This window comes from Protopterus annectens, chromosome 3.part0 (assembly GCF_019279795.1).
Source record: "Protopterus annectens isolate FY-2018-M chromosome 3.part0, PAN1.0, whole genome shotgun sequence".
NCBI classification, from domain to species: domain Eukaryota; kingdom Metazoa; phylum Chordata; order Ceratodontiformes; family Protopteridae; genus Protopterus; species Protopterus annectens.
Window position 1 is genome coordinate 325,247,190 of NC_056731.1, and position 15,474 is coordinate 325,262,663.

At 42.1% G+C, this 15,474-nt stretch overlaps 1 protein-coding gene across 1 annotated transcript in view; it reads left to right on the forward strand.

Annotated features, from left to right (window-relative positions):
- The window catches only part of NFX1 (nuclear transcription factor, X-box binding 1), a 1,622,551-nt gene that overhangs the window by 1,351,104 nt on the left and 255,973 nt on the right, over positions 1 to 15,474 (forward strand). Inside the window, exon 22 of the mRNA XM_044065583.1 lies at positions 5,896 to 5,962. Within this exon, the coding sequence (XP_043921518.1) occupies positions 5,896 to 5,962 (67 nt within the window). The remainder of the gene's footprint in view (positions 1 to 5,895; positions 5,963 to 15,474) is intronic.

A 15,474-nucleotide genomic window follows, 5' to 3' on the forward strand; every position in this document is an offset into this window, starting at 1 on the left:
TGGAGTGAATGCTAATTTTTTTTTAAAAGAAAACACGTAGGTAATGTATAGTACATGAAAATGTAATGTGTTAATATGCTTTGTTTTCTGTTAATGTATGTGCGCCTGTGTCTTGTGTGATAATTTGATGGAAGTGTTTGAAAAATGCATACCGCTGTAAAGCCTGTAGTTCTGTTAACCTGGAGAGGGAATGTTTCTGTCGAGGACTGTATGCGTATGTGAGCAACAACTTCCCATATGCTATCTGAAAAGAAACTACTTTACGAAGTTTAATAGAACAAGTTTTGCATCATGCATTTTCTGAACAACAGTCTGTGGCCATTACTGTGTTTCACTTTCTTCATAATCAGTCAAGCATATGCAGAAAGTGGCTATCATCTTTTTTTTTTGGGGGGTAGGTGGGTTCTATGTTAGGGGGAGCAGTTGTGTGTGTATGTCCACATTGAGCCCCAGCTTGACTTTTCATGGGCTCTAAGACCATAGTTAGATTACTTTCTCAAATCCCAGATTTGCTCACAAAAGTACTTTTTTTTTTGCCTGCTTCTTTTGTTTGTGTCTTTCGGCTTTTCTCGGTGAGGGGATGCCACAGCGGAACTCCATTCCGCTAATGATTGGCAGTAGATTTTTACATACTGGCTTGCCGGGCCTAACGCACAACCTTCAATGCATGTCGCTACACAGAAGATGCTCTAACTGAGAATCGAACGGGCAATGTCTAACTGTGAGGCGACAACGCTACCGCAGCACCACCACCGCTTTTGACAAACTAAAAGGGCTAATAAAGGCATACTGTTGTACATTGAGTATGTACATCAGGAAGAGAAGTGTAGAGGAAGGATTTCTGTATGTAATAGGTGAGATGTGAAAGTGTAGTGAGCTTGGGAGTGGGAGAAAGTTAAATTTTGTGTGAGGAAAGGTTTTCTTGCGTCTAGGAGGAGGAGGAAGGAGGAAGAAAGATGAGTATTGAGGTGCTTTGAGGGTTGGTAATAAGTCCGTTACAGCTGGAGTAGCCCAGGCATGATAGGAGGGGAAGGTCTGAATTTGGGTTAGTCTGGGAGATGCGTGTGCGTGCAGTAAGTTATGGAAGGAGAAGTTGATTTGTATGTAATGTTTTTGGATGTGTGGCTGCTGCAGTAAGTTCAGTAACTTAATGTGGAGAGTAATGAAATCCAGTGCACCTCAAGGAATTGGCAGCAGTAAGACTGCAGGGGGTGTTGCTGAACTGTGTTGTGCAGTAGATTGTGATGCTGCTGGTTGTAAACAATTTCATCTGTGTTGGTTGAGTAGAAATTTTCAGCTGCTTACAGAAATCAGTAGTTTCAACATTTTAATATATTTGAATATGGTTTTCCCAAACTTTGAAGGCACAGTATAGAGAGAGCCTGCTTTTATGTTGGACTGTGGAGTTTGCAAATACGGTGTGATTTAAGAAAGGGACTTTTGCTTATAAGGAAGTAGAGCTGTTTATGGAATTTTGTGAGCAAAGAAAGGGAATTTTTTTGTCCAATACCAGTTTTTGTAACAGATTACCTAGGAGAAGAGAAGCTCTTTGTGGTATGGGCAGCCATTTGTCTTTTGCAAGAGTTGTATTCCCTTTCAGAGGATAGGTGAATATACTGGCAAATTTTGGTTGAGATAGTTTGTAAAGCAGTATAATTCTTTTATGAAACAGAAGCAATGCATGGCAGATAATGTTCAAGCTGTAGGAAGACGATAGTTATGCAAGTACTGAGAACAGTGTTAAGTTTTTGACATGGTTGCCTGCAGATGGTGAAACATATGGAATGTCTTCCTTGTTTCCTCCTCTTCCTCCTCCTTTTGAGTCCTGTACTGAAAGTAGGTGAGACTCTTTAACTCCTGCAGAGCATCCCTTCACCAGGGTAAGAGGGCATGTGTGCGCCAGGATCCCTATTTCTTCACTGCCACTCGGGATAACCAGTAAGAAAATAATCAACATACCAGCTGACTTTGAGGGGTTACTCTGTAGTTACATTTCACTGGCTCTTCCCAGATACCCTTTTCAACAGCATTTTTTTTTTTTATTAGTACTTCAATTTGTGCACCTCGACCTACATATGCCCTGTGTAAGCATGCTCACCTGGCTACAGTATTCCTGTTTTTCATACTGCACTGAATATGGTAGTGAATCGCATCCATAAACAAAACAGCATTTATATAACATTATAAACTTTAACTATAAAGAGCTATTCAGTGCTGAGTCAGTAAGGTACATGCAAGGAGTATAGCTGCATAGGGGCCATCTTGTAGATCAACTGAAACTGAGTACTCCTGTCTCGAACATCACGTCTAATGCAGTAAGTGTGGGTAAACACACTTGGGTTAGAATTCCATGCAGTGTCCACAATTTCCAAAAGGCAGAGAGGCAGGAATTAGGAAAAATCATCTGAAAGAAAGTTGAAAGGCTAAAGCCAATAGTGCAGACAATGCCATAGGAGGTTCTATTTTTGAGGTCCAGCCCATAGCTGTTAGTAAAATGTATGCACCATAGAACAAGCAGTTATAGCTCTGGTGTATGTCATATACACATTTCTGAAAAGCATCACAAGTACCCCCCCCCCCCCCCCCCAAACAACTGGCAGGACATGCTGTTGACAAAAGACAATGCAGTAGCTATCCTCTTGGATAAAGTCTGTTTGGCAACTGCATTAACATTCCTTATGAAATAAAGGTGCCAAATAACTGCTCTTTCCTCAAAGCTCATGTGCCATGCAGTGGTGAAACTGCGGCTGATGACACTTTTTTAAATTAAACAGTGGTTTTGCTTGCTTCTGGTTCATTAACCTGCTGGAACATGAGCGTGTATTCTGGTTTGCTGCGGCTCAACCGCTAATGGTTCATATTACAGTAGTCATTATGCAATATAAATGCCTTTACTTGCTAGTCTGTACTTCTGCTGTTAAAGGTTTAGCAACCTATTACTAACCTTGTACTGATTAATCCTACAACTGCTTTTATATCTTTATTGTATTACTGTTTTCTTAATGTAATTTACAGTGCAACAAGATTATTATATTACTGGTCTCTTTTTATGTGGTTTTAAATCCCAGGCTCAGCCTGAAAATGATCCACTTGGATCAATGCTCCACCCTGGTCAAAAATGCATGTATTAATAAATACAAGAAAGAGGGACAAACACCTTTGGGACCTAATCAAACCTAATTCTGACAGATTAGGTAACAGTTTGGCTCCTTATTTCATAGGGATTGTCTGTTCACCATATATGCATTGCAACTACCTGGCCATAATCTCATGCTTTTCACTAAGTACTTTGGTTGGGTCATCTAGTCTAAAAATGGAGCAGGCTTTGCAAGACAGTTCTTTATGGCCTACTGACTTAAATTCCATTTCCCCTATTTATTTGCCTAAACATGTACATTCTCTCTCAACTTCAACCTGCAGGTTTTTTTTTTTTTTTTATCATGAACTAAACAGGTCATTACATGGGAATTTAACTCCATGTCTTTCTTGGATAGCATGTCCAGCTTCCGTATCTCCTTCCTCAGATTTTATTTCTGTCTGCAGGAATAATGGGTTGGGCTGCCTTCAGGATGCTGTTTCATTGTTGAAAATTAGAGTAGTTTAAAGAAGGGCTGCTTGGAAAAAATATTCAATATCCCCTTATGGTAAGTGGTTCAAAAGAATTTCAGGTTGAGGTACCTATAATATTTGGAGTTGCAATACATTACTGTGCACCAGATTTTCATGACCTCGTCTCAGAAGTGTGACAGCACAGAAGTAGCTGACATGCAGGAGAAAATAAAATGCTAATTAGATTTCTTACAGTTTAATAGCATTTCATTAAATGGATTACTGTTGTTAGCAAAATGCTGCCTAGAAAATCTTTCTGGTAGTTCTGCAAATTTACTTTGTTCACGTTGGTAGAAAGTGGTGCCACTGGGCACTGAGGGTTTTCTTTGTTTATCTTTTTTTGTGACCTTCTTTCCCAGCAAGGCTTTTATATATATTCTTCCTCAGTTTGTCATGAATGTTTTAATGTAAATCCTTGCTTTATAGCTATAAAAGATTTTATAGTAACCCCCCCCCCCAGTGCACAAACACACGCACTGCTGCTCAAGTACTGTAGTTTTGGTTGGCATTTGTGATTGTGTATTAAATACTCTCACGCACATCTTGGGCACTTTGTAATGCTTTCACACATACTTCTGCTATGTGCTTTTCTTTTCCTGGCCTTCACAACTTAGCAATTTGCAAGATTGCACCCCCTTTTCCCAGGTGAAGTGATACTGTGCAAAAGCTGAATCCATGCTGCATCCTTCCTCCTCTGGCTGGCTTTTCTGCTAGTCTTGTCCTGCTTTTGGGTTGCTGGCTTAAAAAACGTAATAGTGCTAACATGCTAGTGAACCATCCAGGCTTTATTTTTATAGGGAAGAAATGAGGAGGTGTTAACCCATAAGAGAGAGAGAGAGAGCACAGATAAAGTATACTGAACCAAATAAAAAACAGCACACAGAACAGTTGTGTGAATTACTTTAACAGTGCACCTCAGAGGCTGAGTCCAAATGCAGAGAGCGGGGGCAACTCCAGATCACTGTAACATCACTGAAAAGAAGAGAATTTACAGTCTAGTGCAGTGTTATAATTATGGTGACGTTTCTCCAAATGATAAAACTGAAAAGGTGCAAGTCTAATCTTTAAGACAGTATCTTTTTCTCAATCTTTTTGTTATTTTTTTCCAAATGAACAGCATATTAATTGTAAAGTAAAAAATGTAGCTGTTCATAACACACTACATGCAGTAAACAGTTAGTTGTACACAACATTGACATCCTAGATCAGAGAATGACAGTATACTACAAGGCATTGCACATGCAGCAAATACTTTGAATTAATATGTTCTACAACTATAAAGTATTGAAGTAAGTACCTAGACTTGCAAGGTGAAAAAAATTTTAGGGCTGCATCCTTTTCCCAGTTACCAAACTGCGCTGTATAGAGAAGGGAAAATGTTATATGCTCTTAATTGTTTTGACCTGATAGGAAATAAGTAATTCACTCAATAGTAATACAAACGTTTGCTAACTCATTGATAGGGTAACCATATCTTACTAAATATGCAGACTGCAGAGGCCCAAAATATCTTCTTGTAAAGTATTACTCTTGGGGATTTAGTGATACTTCTAGAATTTATATAAGCCTTTTTTGTAATTAGAGTACGACATCAACATTGTAATAGCCACAACCAGAACAAGGAGAAAAAAGTAGACTTAAGTCTGTTTTGGTAAGGGTCAAGTAGATATTAAACAATACCATGAACAGGGTGTACATTTTTTTGAGAGGGTGCTCAACAATGAGTTTTTGCATAGATGGCCCTTGTAGTTGCCCATGTGTAGAGCAGTGTCAGAGGTCTCCCAAAAAGAACAATGGAAAGAAAGTTTTTAGAGAGAGATTAACTTGCTCTGGAAAATACAGAAGTATTGTGTGTGTAATTTTATTAAACGGCCATCTTGTGTCTTAACACTGAGATGCCACCATTATCGTCCGTGAAAAATTCCAAAGCACTGAAGTAGTGCTTCCTATTTTAAGTATCAATGCCAGTAACAGTCTGCAAATGAGCGCACATGGGTGTAATTTCTAACCCTGTACTTTTATGTTTTGTGAATGTGTAATTGATTTAATGAGAACAAACGTATTTGCTCCTGGGTCTTGACTGGTTATTTGCATTTGTATTTTTAAACTATGCATGCCATTTAAAGTGAACAAAGTAATTTGCTTCTGGTTTGTGATAGCTTTACAGAAAGTAAATGGTAAAGGAAAAGCTGCAGTAAAGGCATTGTTGTGGTCTTTTCTAGTGGTCTTCGAACTGATAGTGCTTTCTTTTGGCTTAAAAATGGATTTTCTTACAATGCTTTTCAGGAAAGATATCAAATTTCTTACTGAAGTTGAGGAAGAGATGAGAGCTCTTGTTGAATCTGTAAATAAGGTAAGTGTTGTGAAGGTTCTTTTCATCCCACTTAGTGTGTCTGAGTGTATTATCCTTCTGTGAGAATGGCGGTTGACATACCTGCACTATATAGTTATGTTGAATGTTGCTTCATAAAATATCTTTGAATGATGGAAGAGTAATTACATATAAAATGACATTGTTTTGGAATGATTTACTACTACTTTAGCAAAATGTTATCTTTCTTGTTTCCTTTCCATTTGTAGCTAGATATAGTAGGGGCTGAATTTTTATACTGTGTTACTTAGCTACATTTTACGCAGGCAAAGGTTAATCGGATGAATCGTGGACTGCCAAATACAAAATCTCTTGCAGAAGTCACATGAACTTGCTGGCTACCACATAGAATGGATCTGCTTTCTACTTAAGGATACTGCGGAGGTTAAGCTGTACAATCTTCAGTCTTTTTCTAGAACAAGTAGGTTTGAAAATAGTAACTTTTTTCTTAATTTCTCCTTGATTAATAGATGGGTTGAGGACTGGCAGGCAGTTAGGTCAATCAACCTATTTGTTCCAGCATTACAGGGGGTTGAGTCATCCAGGACAGGCTGCCATGTAGGCAGCCATGATAGTGGTTTGATATTTTTTCCTTTTGCCCTAGTCCCTTGCACATGCCCCAGTGATACCCTGCAAGTAGAATATGCAGTGAGCGTAAGCACTGTACCACCCCTCACTTCTGCAAAGGGCTGATGGCAGCAGGACTGCCCTGCCAACTCTGATGCAGTGGCATGACTGTGTTCCCTTTTTTCACTGGGAAAATCAACCAGTGTACATGTGCACCTAAATCTGCATACCTGATGTTCTTTGTGTTTCACTGTTGCAGTCATCACATTTGGGTTATCTGCCTGCAGGTAGCCCTCAACCAGCCTGAATACCAGAGTCTTGGATTCCTGTGTCGGATGCTGTCTCTTCTTCCATGACGTCAGGGGTATACAACATGCAGCGAACACCATTACATCAGTCTTTCTTGCCGTGCGGTGCCCGAAGCAGAAGCAGTTCGCAAGTGCCGGTCATCCGACTCCTGAAATTTTTGTTTGAGTTTCAGAACCGAAGTCTTCAAAAAGATATGTACCCCGTTGGGGATCTTTTTTCTTGCTCCAACCGGTGTCCGTAAACGTTAACAATTGTCGTACCTGTGGAAAGCAAATACCTCATAAAGATTTTCATTCGTACTGCATTCCTTGCTTAGGCCCAGACCACGATGTCCCTCGTTGTTGGTTTTGTGCCTTGATCAACCCCCTAACTATTCGTCGTCTGGCTAGCTTTGCAGCATATTATTTTGGTACTCTGTATCCGTACTCCAAAATGGCTTCGTTAAGCCATCCGACTACCGATCTTCCGAAAAAACGTAAGGATAAAGACAGAAACAGACCGCATAGGTCCAAAACTGCCAATGATGCTTCCATTAAGCTAGTTGCCAGTCTGCCGGTACTCAGTGAGGCGCTTTCGCAGCCCCTGATACCCACTACTTCCGATTCGCAGGCCTCTACGGAGACCCATTCGGAGTCAGGTATGCCGCGAGATGCTTCTTCGACTATGGAACCTGAGGATGTCTCTACCTTGGATGAGTCTGGAGCAACCGTACAGCCACCGGTTTCTGAGGGTGCATTCAGCCCTACAGACTCGCATTTTAAACCGATGCCATCTTTTTCATCCAGGCCTAAAACTCGCACCATGCCTAGAAAACCGACGTCCAAACTGCATGCTCAGGCCCATATGCCTAAAAAAACAAATGGTTAGAATGGCTGAATACCTTATTACCTTAATTAGGGGAAGCCAGCCTTCTCCCGATTCTTCTGATTGGGAATCTGATACATCTGTTCTTTCTGATTGCCAGGATTTGCCCTTATCTACCTATGAGGATTCTGATGCAGAGGATTCCATTCCCTCTGCTTCCACTCCAGAAGATTTTTCTTTTGGTAAAACCTTGCACACTCTTAAGGAGCATTTCTGCTGGGAAAGCCAGGATTACTCTGACTCCAAAAAGAGGCTTAGGGAATTCTTACTCCTTCCTCAACACAGGCCTTTAGCTATCCCTCCTGTTCTGGACATTGTAGATGAATCTAGCCTTTCCCCAGACACCTTACCTCCAGCTCCCGGAAAACCTGATGGGTATTGCAGAGTACCCGACTCTCTCAAGTTTCTCTTCAAGAATCCTACTGCGGATCCAGAGACAATTTCCCAAGGACCAAAAGGCATTAAGGCTACTGCTGCCAAAAATCTTACCCCTTCTGATAGAGATTCTAGAGCCTTGGACAGATGGGGTAAGAAGGTATACACTTCTGCTACTTTGGCCGTTAGGGCTTTAAATTGCCAGTTTCATATGTTAAAGTACCAGCAGCATATTATGGGACTGCTTAAACAAAAAATGATGTTGATTCCTGACTGCTAAACACAAAGAATTACAGGATTTAATGTATTCTGCAGAACAAGTTGGTAAACATACTTTGCAATGTGGTTTTGATTCTTTAGAAGCATCTTGCAGGGCTGCTGTCACTGTGTCTGTACTTAGAAGGCATGCTTGGCGTACAGAGCAAAACTTGCCAGATTATGTTAAAGCTAAATTACTGGATGCTCCCTTAAACCAAGATTGCCTGTTTGGCAACAAAGCAGAAGACATCCTCAAACGGATGGAGGAAAAAGCTAAATCTATGCAAACTGTTAAAGATTTCCTACAAATTTAGCCTTCCAGATTTAGTAGGCATTGACCTTCAAAGAATTGGTCCTTTCCAGTCTCTTCCAGGCCTTCTCAGTCCAAACCCAGGAACAGCAGACCACCTAGATTACAGTCTCAGGCTATGCACAGGCCTAAGCAGTGGGGGGCTCCCACTTCCAAAGCAGGGAGTAGTAAGCCACCCCCTATGGAAAAATGGCACAATGACTTAACCTTAACCCTTCCAAGCCCTGCTCAACTGCTTTCTCCCGTAGGAGGAAAGCTCGCCCTGCATGCAAAGAGCTGGGAACTCAGTACCCAGGACAAATGGGTTTTGAATATAGTTTCCCAAGGATACAGATTCCACGTCCACACTCTACCAACCCCAAGCGGTTGGCCAGATCTACCCTAAAATCAGTGGGCGGAGGCCCAACAGTAGATTCTCTCTCTTCTAAGTATCAGGGCTATTCAACCTGTCCCAGCAGAACAAAGGGGGCAAGGTTTTTATTCAAGAATTTTCCTGGTACCCAGAAAAGACAGCTCCTGGCGTCCTATCCTGGACCTCTATATTCTAAACAACTTTGGTAATCCCAGAATTCAAAATGCTAGCACTTCAACAGCTTCTTCCTATGCTAGGCAAAGATGCCTGGTTGGCAACCTTAGACTTAAAGGAAGCTTACCTGTGCATTCCAGTAAGGAAATCTTGCAGGAAATTCCTACACTTCAGGGCAGGCTCTATGCACTGTCAGTTCTCTCCACTTCCCTTTGGGTTATCTACTGTGCCCAGGGTATTCACAAAGTGTCTAGCTCCAGACATTGCATTTTGCAGGCAGAGAAATATTCAAATATACCCATACTTGGACAATTGTCTGATTCAGGCAGAAAGCCAGGACTTGCTATTAAAACACCTGGCATTTGTAAAGAAACTTCTAACCTCACTGGGGTACACCATAAATGAAAAGAAATCTCACCAAGTACCCTGCCAACAGATTGTATTCCTGGGAGCAAGCTTGAATACAACTTCCCTGATGGCTTTCCTCACTCCAGAGAAAAAGTTTATTTGACAAACTACTTCAAACTATTGGCCACAAAGACCCAGCTTTCTGTAAGGAAAATTCTGCAAGCCCTGAGGTTCATGGCCTCTTGCATTCTACTAATTCCATATGCAAGACTGCATATGAGGATACTACATTGGTATCTAAAAAAACCTATGATGCCATCACTCTCAGGACCTGGAATCAATGATTCCTATCATTCCTTGTATAAAGACAAAGTTCCTTTGGTGGGCAGAGACCTGCTACCACAACAAAGGGCTCCCTTTCACTCTACCCCCCCGCCTCCCAGATCCTAATAACAGATGCATCAGACTATGCATGGGGGGCTCACTTGGCAGGGCAGTGCATTCAGGGCAAATAGAACCCGAGACAGATGCACCTGCATATCAACCAAAAAGAATTGTTAGCTGTACAGAATTCCCTGACAGCCTTCAAAGACAGCATTCTTCCAGGGCAACTATTGGTATAGTCAGACAACACCACAGTTATGTGGTACACAAGCAGGGGGGAACCCGCTCATATCCTCTCTGCAGACTAGCCAAGGCTCTGTGGAACACAGCCTTGAGCTACCAAGTGCACTTACAAGCTCCATTCCTGCCAGGCAAGCTAAATTTACTGGCAGACAACCTAAGCAGAAATCTCATGGACCCACACGAATGGAAACTGGAACCAAAAATATTCAACCTCCTTGAGGAACAAATGGGGGGACTCGAGGTAGACCCCCCCCCCCACAGAACTAGCAATTGGACAAATTCTGCACAAGGACTTCCCACAGTCAGGCTTGGAAAGTGGATGTCCTGTCTTTTACCTGGGAAAGCCTCTCGGTTGATACCTTTCCCCCTCTGCCTCTCCTCCCGAAGGTTCTGCAAAAGATCAAACAGGACAAGCCAAGGACAATACTGATTGCACCAGACTGGCCACGCCAGCACTAGTACCCCTTCTTGCGCAGTATGACACTGCTGGAACCATGGCATCTGCCTCAGACCCCTTCCCTGCTGGCCCAGTAGGCGAGCCAGATTCTGCACCCTCAGTTTCAAACCCTGAACCTTGCAGCCTGGCTGATTCCTTGAGCTCTCCTATAGCATCCCTCAGTAAACAGGTGCTAGATGTCATTCTGGAGGCAAGGAGGCCTAGTACTAAAAAATCCTATGTTGAAAAGTAGAAAAGATACTGTTCCTGGAGCCAGACTTAGGGGGTGGGCAGCACTTTGCCCAGCTTACCTCATATTCTTCAGTACTTAACAGAAATGCTCCACAAGGGCCTATCCTTCTCGTCAAAATTCGTGCCTCTGGCATTTCAGCACATTGTAATACTGAGCCACCCCTCTTCTCTCACCCCCTGCTAAAGCAATTCCTTAGAGGGGCCAAAAATTTAAGACCTCCCAGGAGAGCCCCTACTCCAGGCTGGGACCTTAATATTCTATTGGAAAAGCTCACTCTACCTCCCTTTGAGCCAGCTGCAACTGCAGAGTTGAAATTCCTTTCTTGGAAAACGGCCTTCCTTCTAGCTATCACTTCAGCAAGAAGAGTGTCTGAATTACAGGCCCTTCATTATCTTCCATGCAGACAGGGTTCCTCTCAGGACCAGTCCTTCCTTTTATGCCCAAGGTGGTGTCTAGTGTGGCCCTAAATCAGTCCATTAATTTACCTACTTTTTTCCCCTAATCCACAAAACAAAGGAGAACGAATACTGAACTCTCTGGATGTGCACAGACAACTTAGATTTTATTTGGACCAGGTCTAAGCCTTTCAGAAAATCTGAACAGCTGCTAGTTGGCTTTGCTGCAGGGGCAGAGGGGGGGAAGGCCATTTCAAAGCAAACCATTTCTAAATGGAAAGCCCATTGCATTCATTTCTGCTACAAGCACCATGGAAAACCTACCCCGCAGGGGATAAGATCACATTCCACCAGGGCTACAGCTACCTCTACAGCCTTTCTCAGAAGAGTCCCTACCAGGGACATCCTAGAAGCTGCTACCTGGAGCTCTGTACATACCTTCACCAAGCATTACCACATGCCTGTGTTTTCTAAATCCAGAGTTGGTTTTGCCACTGCAGACTTGCAGGGCTTAATAGCTGGCCCTAATGCTCACTGACTTCCTCCTCCCTTCCTTAGCTTTGGGAATTAACCCAAATGTGATGACTGCAACAGTGAAACACAAAGAATATAGCATAGTTGTGTACACTTACCATAAATGTAGATGTTAGAGTGTATTCACTGTTGCAGTCCTGGTTACCCTCCCACCAGCCCCCTGACTTCTCTTGGCTCTACCTTTCCTTCTTGTTTGGTGTATTTAAGTTTTCTGCTGTATTTGCTTTTTGATGGAGGTGTACCACAGCATATAATTGCTTCCCATTTTGTGGGTACCTGACATCTGGGGGCAAGAAAAAATGATGTAATGGCGTCGGCTGCGTGTTTTATACCCCTGACGTCATGGAAGAATAGAGAGCATCCGACGCAGGAATCCAAGACTCTGGTGTTCAGGCTGGCTTTGGGCTACCTGCAGGCAGATAACCCAAATGTGATTTCTGCAACAGTGAATACACTTGAACATCTACATTTATGGTAAGTGTACACAACTGTACTTTCTTCCTGCTCTAAGTATCCAAGTCACTGTTCTAACTCAGGTCACCTGGTCTGTAGTCAGGGCTTTACGCTTCTGCACCATCAGCACAGGCTAGAAGTGACACTTGAATTAAACAAGCATGTTTGACATTGTATTATGTATGCATATTTTGTGTAGTTATGGGCCTACTTTGACTCCCCAAAGCACCAGCGTAGCATGGCTCATATTGCCACCGCCAAATAGACTGATGTTGGATTCTTGCTTAATTCAGAGTTAAATGAACTCGGAGAAAATGGGGAAATATTTAATTTTCTCTTGTAATTGCAGCCTTAGAGGTAGTATATATAGAGATTGAGATTGTTGGCAGCAACGCTGTCATATTGGGGACCACAGCCTTCTTGCAAAAACACTCGAAAGTCAGCATTGTACACTACCTGATTGTGATGATATTTGGAGGTGAGAGAGTATAGTTGGAAAGCCGTTGGGTAGTAATGTTTTGGAAGCTTAGGTAGACATATGGTTCTGTGTGTGTGTGTCTGCATACTCGTGTATGGGTATATAATTGTATATGTCTATGTATTGCGTGTTAATAAACCACTAGTTACCACAGTTTGCAGCAAGCAGTAGTCAGAGAAGGCTTTAAGGTCAACAGACACTAAGCTGAAGACCTGCAAGCTGATTTGTGAAAGGACAGGAGTTTGAGGAAATGCTCAAAACTCTAGTACCTCAGTGTCTCAGAACTGCATGTGTGAAGATGATAGAATAGATGGATGGTTGAGCCAAGTATGGAAGTAAGTTGCATTAAGGAAATCTGGTGATGGAATGCAAAAATCCAGGCAGTTATCAAAAGGTGTGCAGGAGAAAATGGGAGACAGAAAAGATGGCTCAGGCTCAGAGGGATTACTGGTTGTGTAAAAGAAGCTAAGTAAGCAGTCGCAATGGCAAAGAACATGGCACCAGAGAAACTACCTGCTTCTGTAAGGGGACTTAGCAGATGGCACAAAGAAGCCCTGTCGGGTTTTAAGGTAAAGAAGATGGTCAACAGAAATAATAAGGAATGTCGCACTACTCAACATTCTAGACACAGAACAGGTGGCAGGAGTACTTGACAAAGCTTGGAATGAAGAAAACCATACAGAGACTGTACTGCTACATGTACACACTGCAGTGAAAGAAGAGGGAGAACCCTTCCTAGAAATGCTGTTGCATATATCTGGTCAGATACATTAAGGAAAGATGAGTCCTAGGAAAGGCATCAGAGTAGGTGTGATCAAGGGGTCTATATTACGTGATCGAAAATTCAGATGTTCGAACACGTAATGATCGACCTCAATAGAGCGAACAGGCAAAATGTCGAATGGCCGGAAAAAAAAAAATCCAAACAAACCATTAAACTGCTTTATGCAGGGGGGCACACCCCCCGCTACTTAAATATACCAACTCTGAGACCACACTACATTGCAGTAAACAGAAATCTCCCCTTATGGAGATTTCCTTTTACGTGTTTGACATTCTGCCGTTTCGCTCAATTGGGGTCGAACATTACGTGTTCGAACGTCTGAATTCTCGATCACGTAATATAAACCCGTGATCAAGATGTTGGGTACACTGGAAGAGAAGTGCTCCTGGTTGTATTCGACTGCCAGTTCTCAAGAATAAAGGAGACCGTCACAGTTACAGGTAGTACAGAAGTATCAGGCTCCTGGAATACTACATGGAAGTGGAGGGTGTTAAACAAATCCATAGAGTAGTAAAAAAAGTAAGATGGAAGATGAGCAGTTTAGATTTAGATCACAATGCAGTGCAACTGACACAAGCTCAGCAAGTTTCCAATAAGAAGCAAAACGTGCCGCAGAAATCTGCTGTGACAGCCATCTACCAACAGCTTGAGAGTGCTGTTTGATTACTGTACTGTGAGAGAGAGGAGGGGGTGCCTTCTAGGGATAAAAATTGCTGCTGCTATTACTGCTAATCCCCATCCTAACAGACTGTGGGAGTCTGTAGTTGGCTGTATTACCCAGGTCTCATGGGCCTCTATTAGAGGTTTAAGGTATCACACAGTGAAAATTCTAGCTTGGCTAGGTTTTTCTTGTAGTTTTTTACCAATTGTTTTTTTTTTCCGTGTGACTGTTGCACACACCTGTTTGGTTGTTGGGATATTTTGCAGACACCTTAATGGTTATGGACATCAGTTGGATTTAAAGACCCTTTGTTTTTAAAGTATAGCCAAACAGTCTACTTGTGCTGTGCTGATGAGGTCGTAATAAGGCCAAAACATGCATGTCCAAAGCTAGTGGGATTTGGTTTTATTGGGCTGAATCTGTCCGTTAAGACTTAGAAAAGGAAAAAGTCATGGATATTCAGAAGCCATATAGCTGAAACACTTGATGTTCTTCTAAGGGGTCAATTGCATACATCAAATGGGCCTCTATTACAGGAGGTTTAAGGTATCTCATAGTGAGAACTGTAGCTTGGCTGGGTTTTTCTTGTAGTTTTTTTGCCATTATAAGATAAAAGCTAGCTGTCCCCCTCCCTTTTGAGTCCATCTACCCAGTGGTACCAAAATTCCCCCTGTGGAAAATCTTAATTTTTGTGCATCTGTAATCTCCTTTAAGAAGAATTTCTGAGGTTGAGATCCTGATGTACTGAGCCTCACCCATTCTTACCTAGTAACAGAGTAAGCATCAGGTCTAATCCTTTTTTATGCCAGATGTAATATCTGAAGTGGCTTTTAACCTGTTTATCTTACAATCTTCTAATCGTCAGGAGAAGGAAAATGTTTTTGCACCTTTTGAATGTCAGTAGGCAACAATAATTTGCAAATAACTAAAGATTCCAGACAACTCTGAATAGTTTTGCCTTCTTCATGCCAAGCAGGCAGGGTGAGCCTGTCTTTGAATAATCACTAGTTCTTATGGCTAGTACACTGCATCACATTTTATGAATTTTAAATGGAAAGCACTTGGCAAGCTGAGGCCATACTGAGCTCATTTGTCCGAGACAGCTGCAGCCACAGTAACCTTTATTGGCTCAGATTATTTGAAGCACCACATGGGCAGTAGTACAGACTTTTCTAAGAGTTTGTTACAGTTTGCTGACCATGAGGACAGTGAATGATTTGGTACCCTTCCTGTGGGTAAGGAATTGCACTGTAGCAGTGACTTCTGCAATGAACTTAACTGTTGTGCAAGTATACTAGCTATAATTGCAGATATTC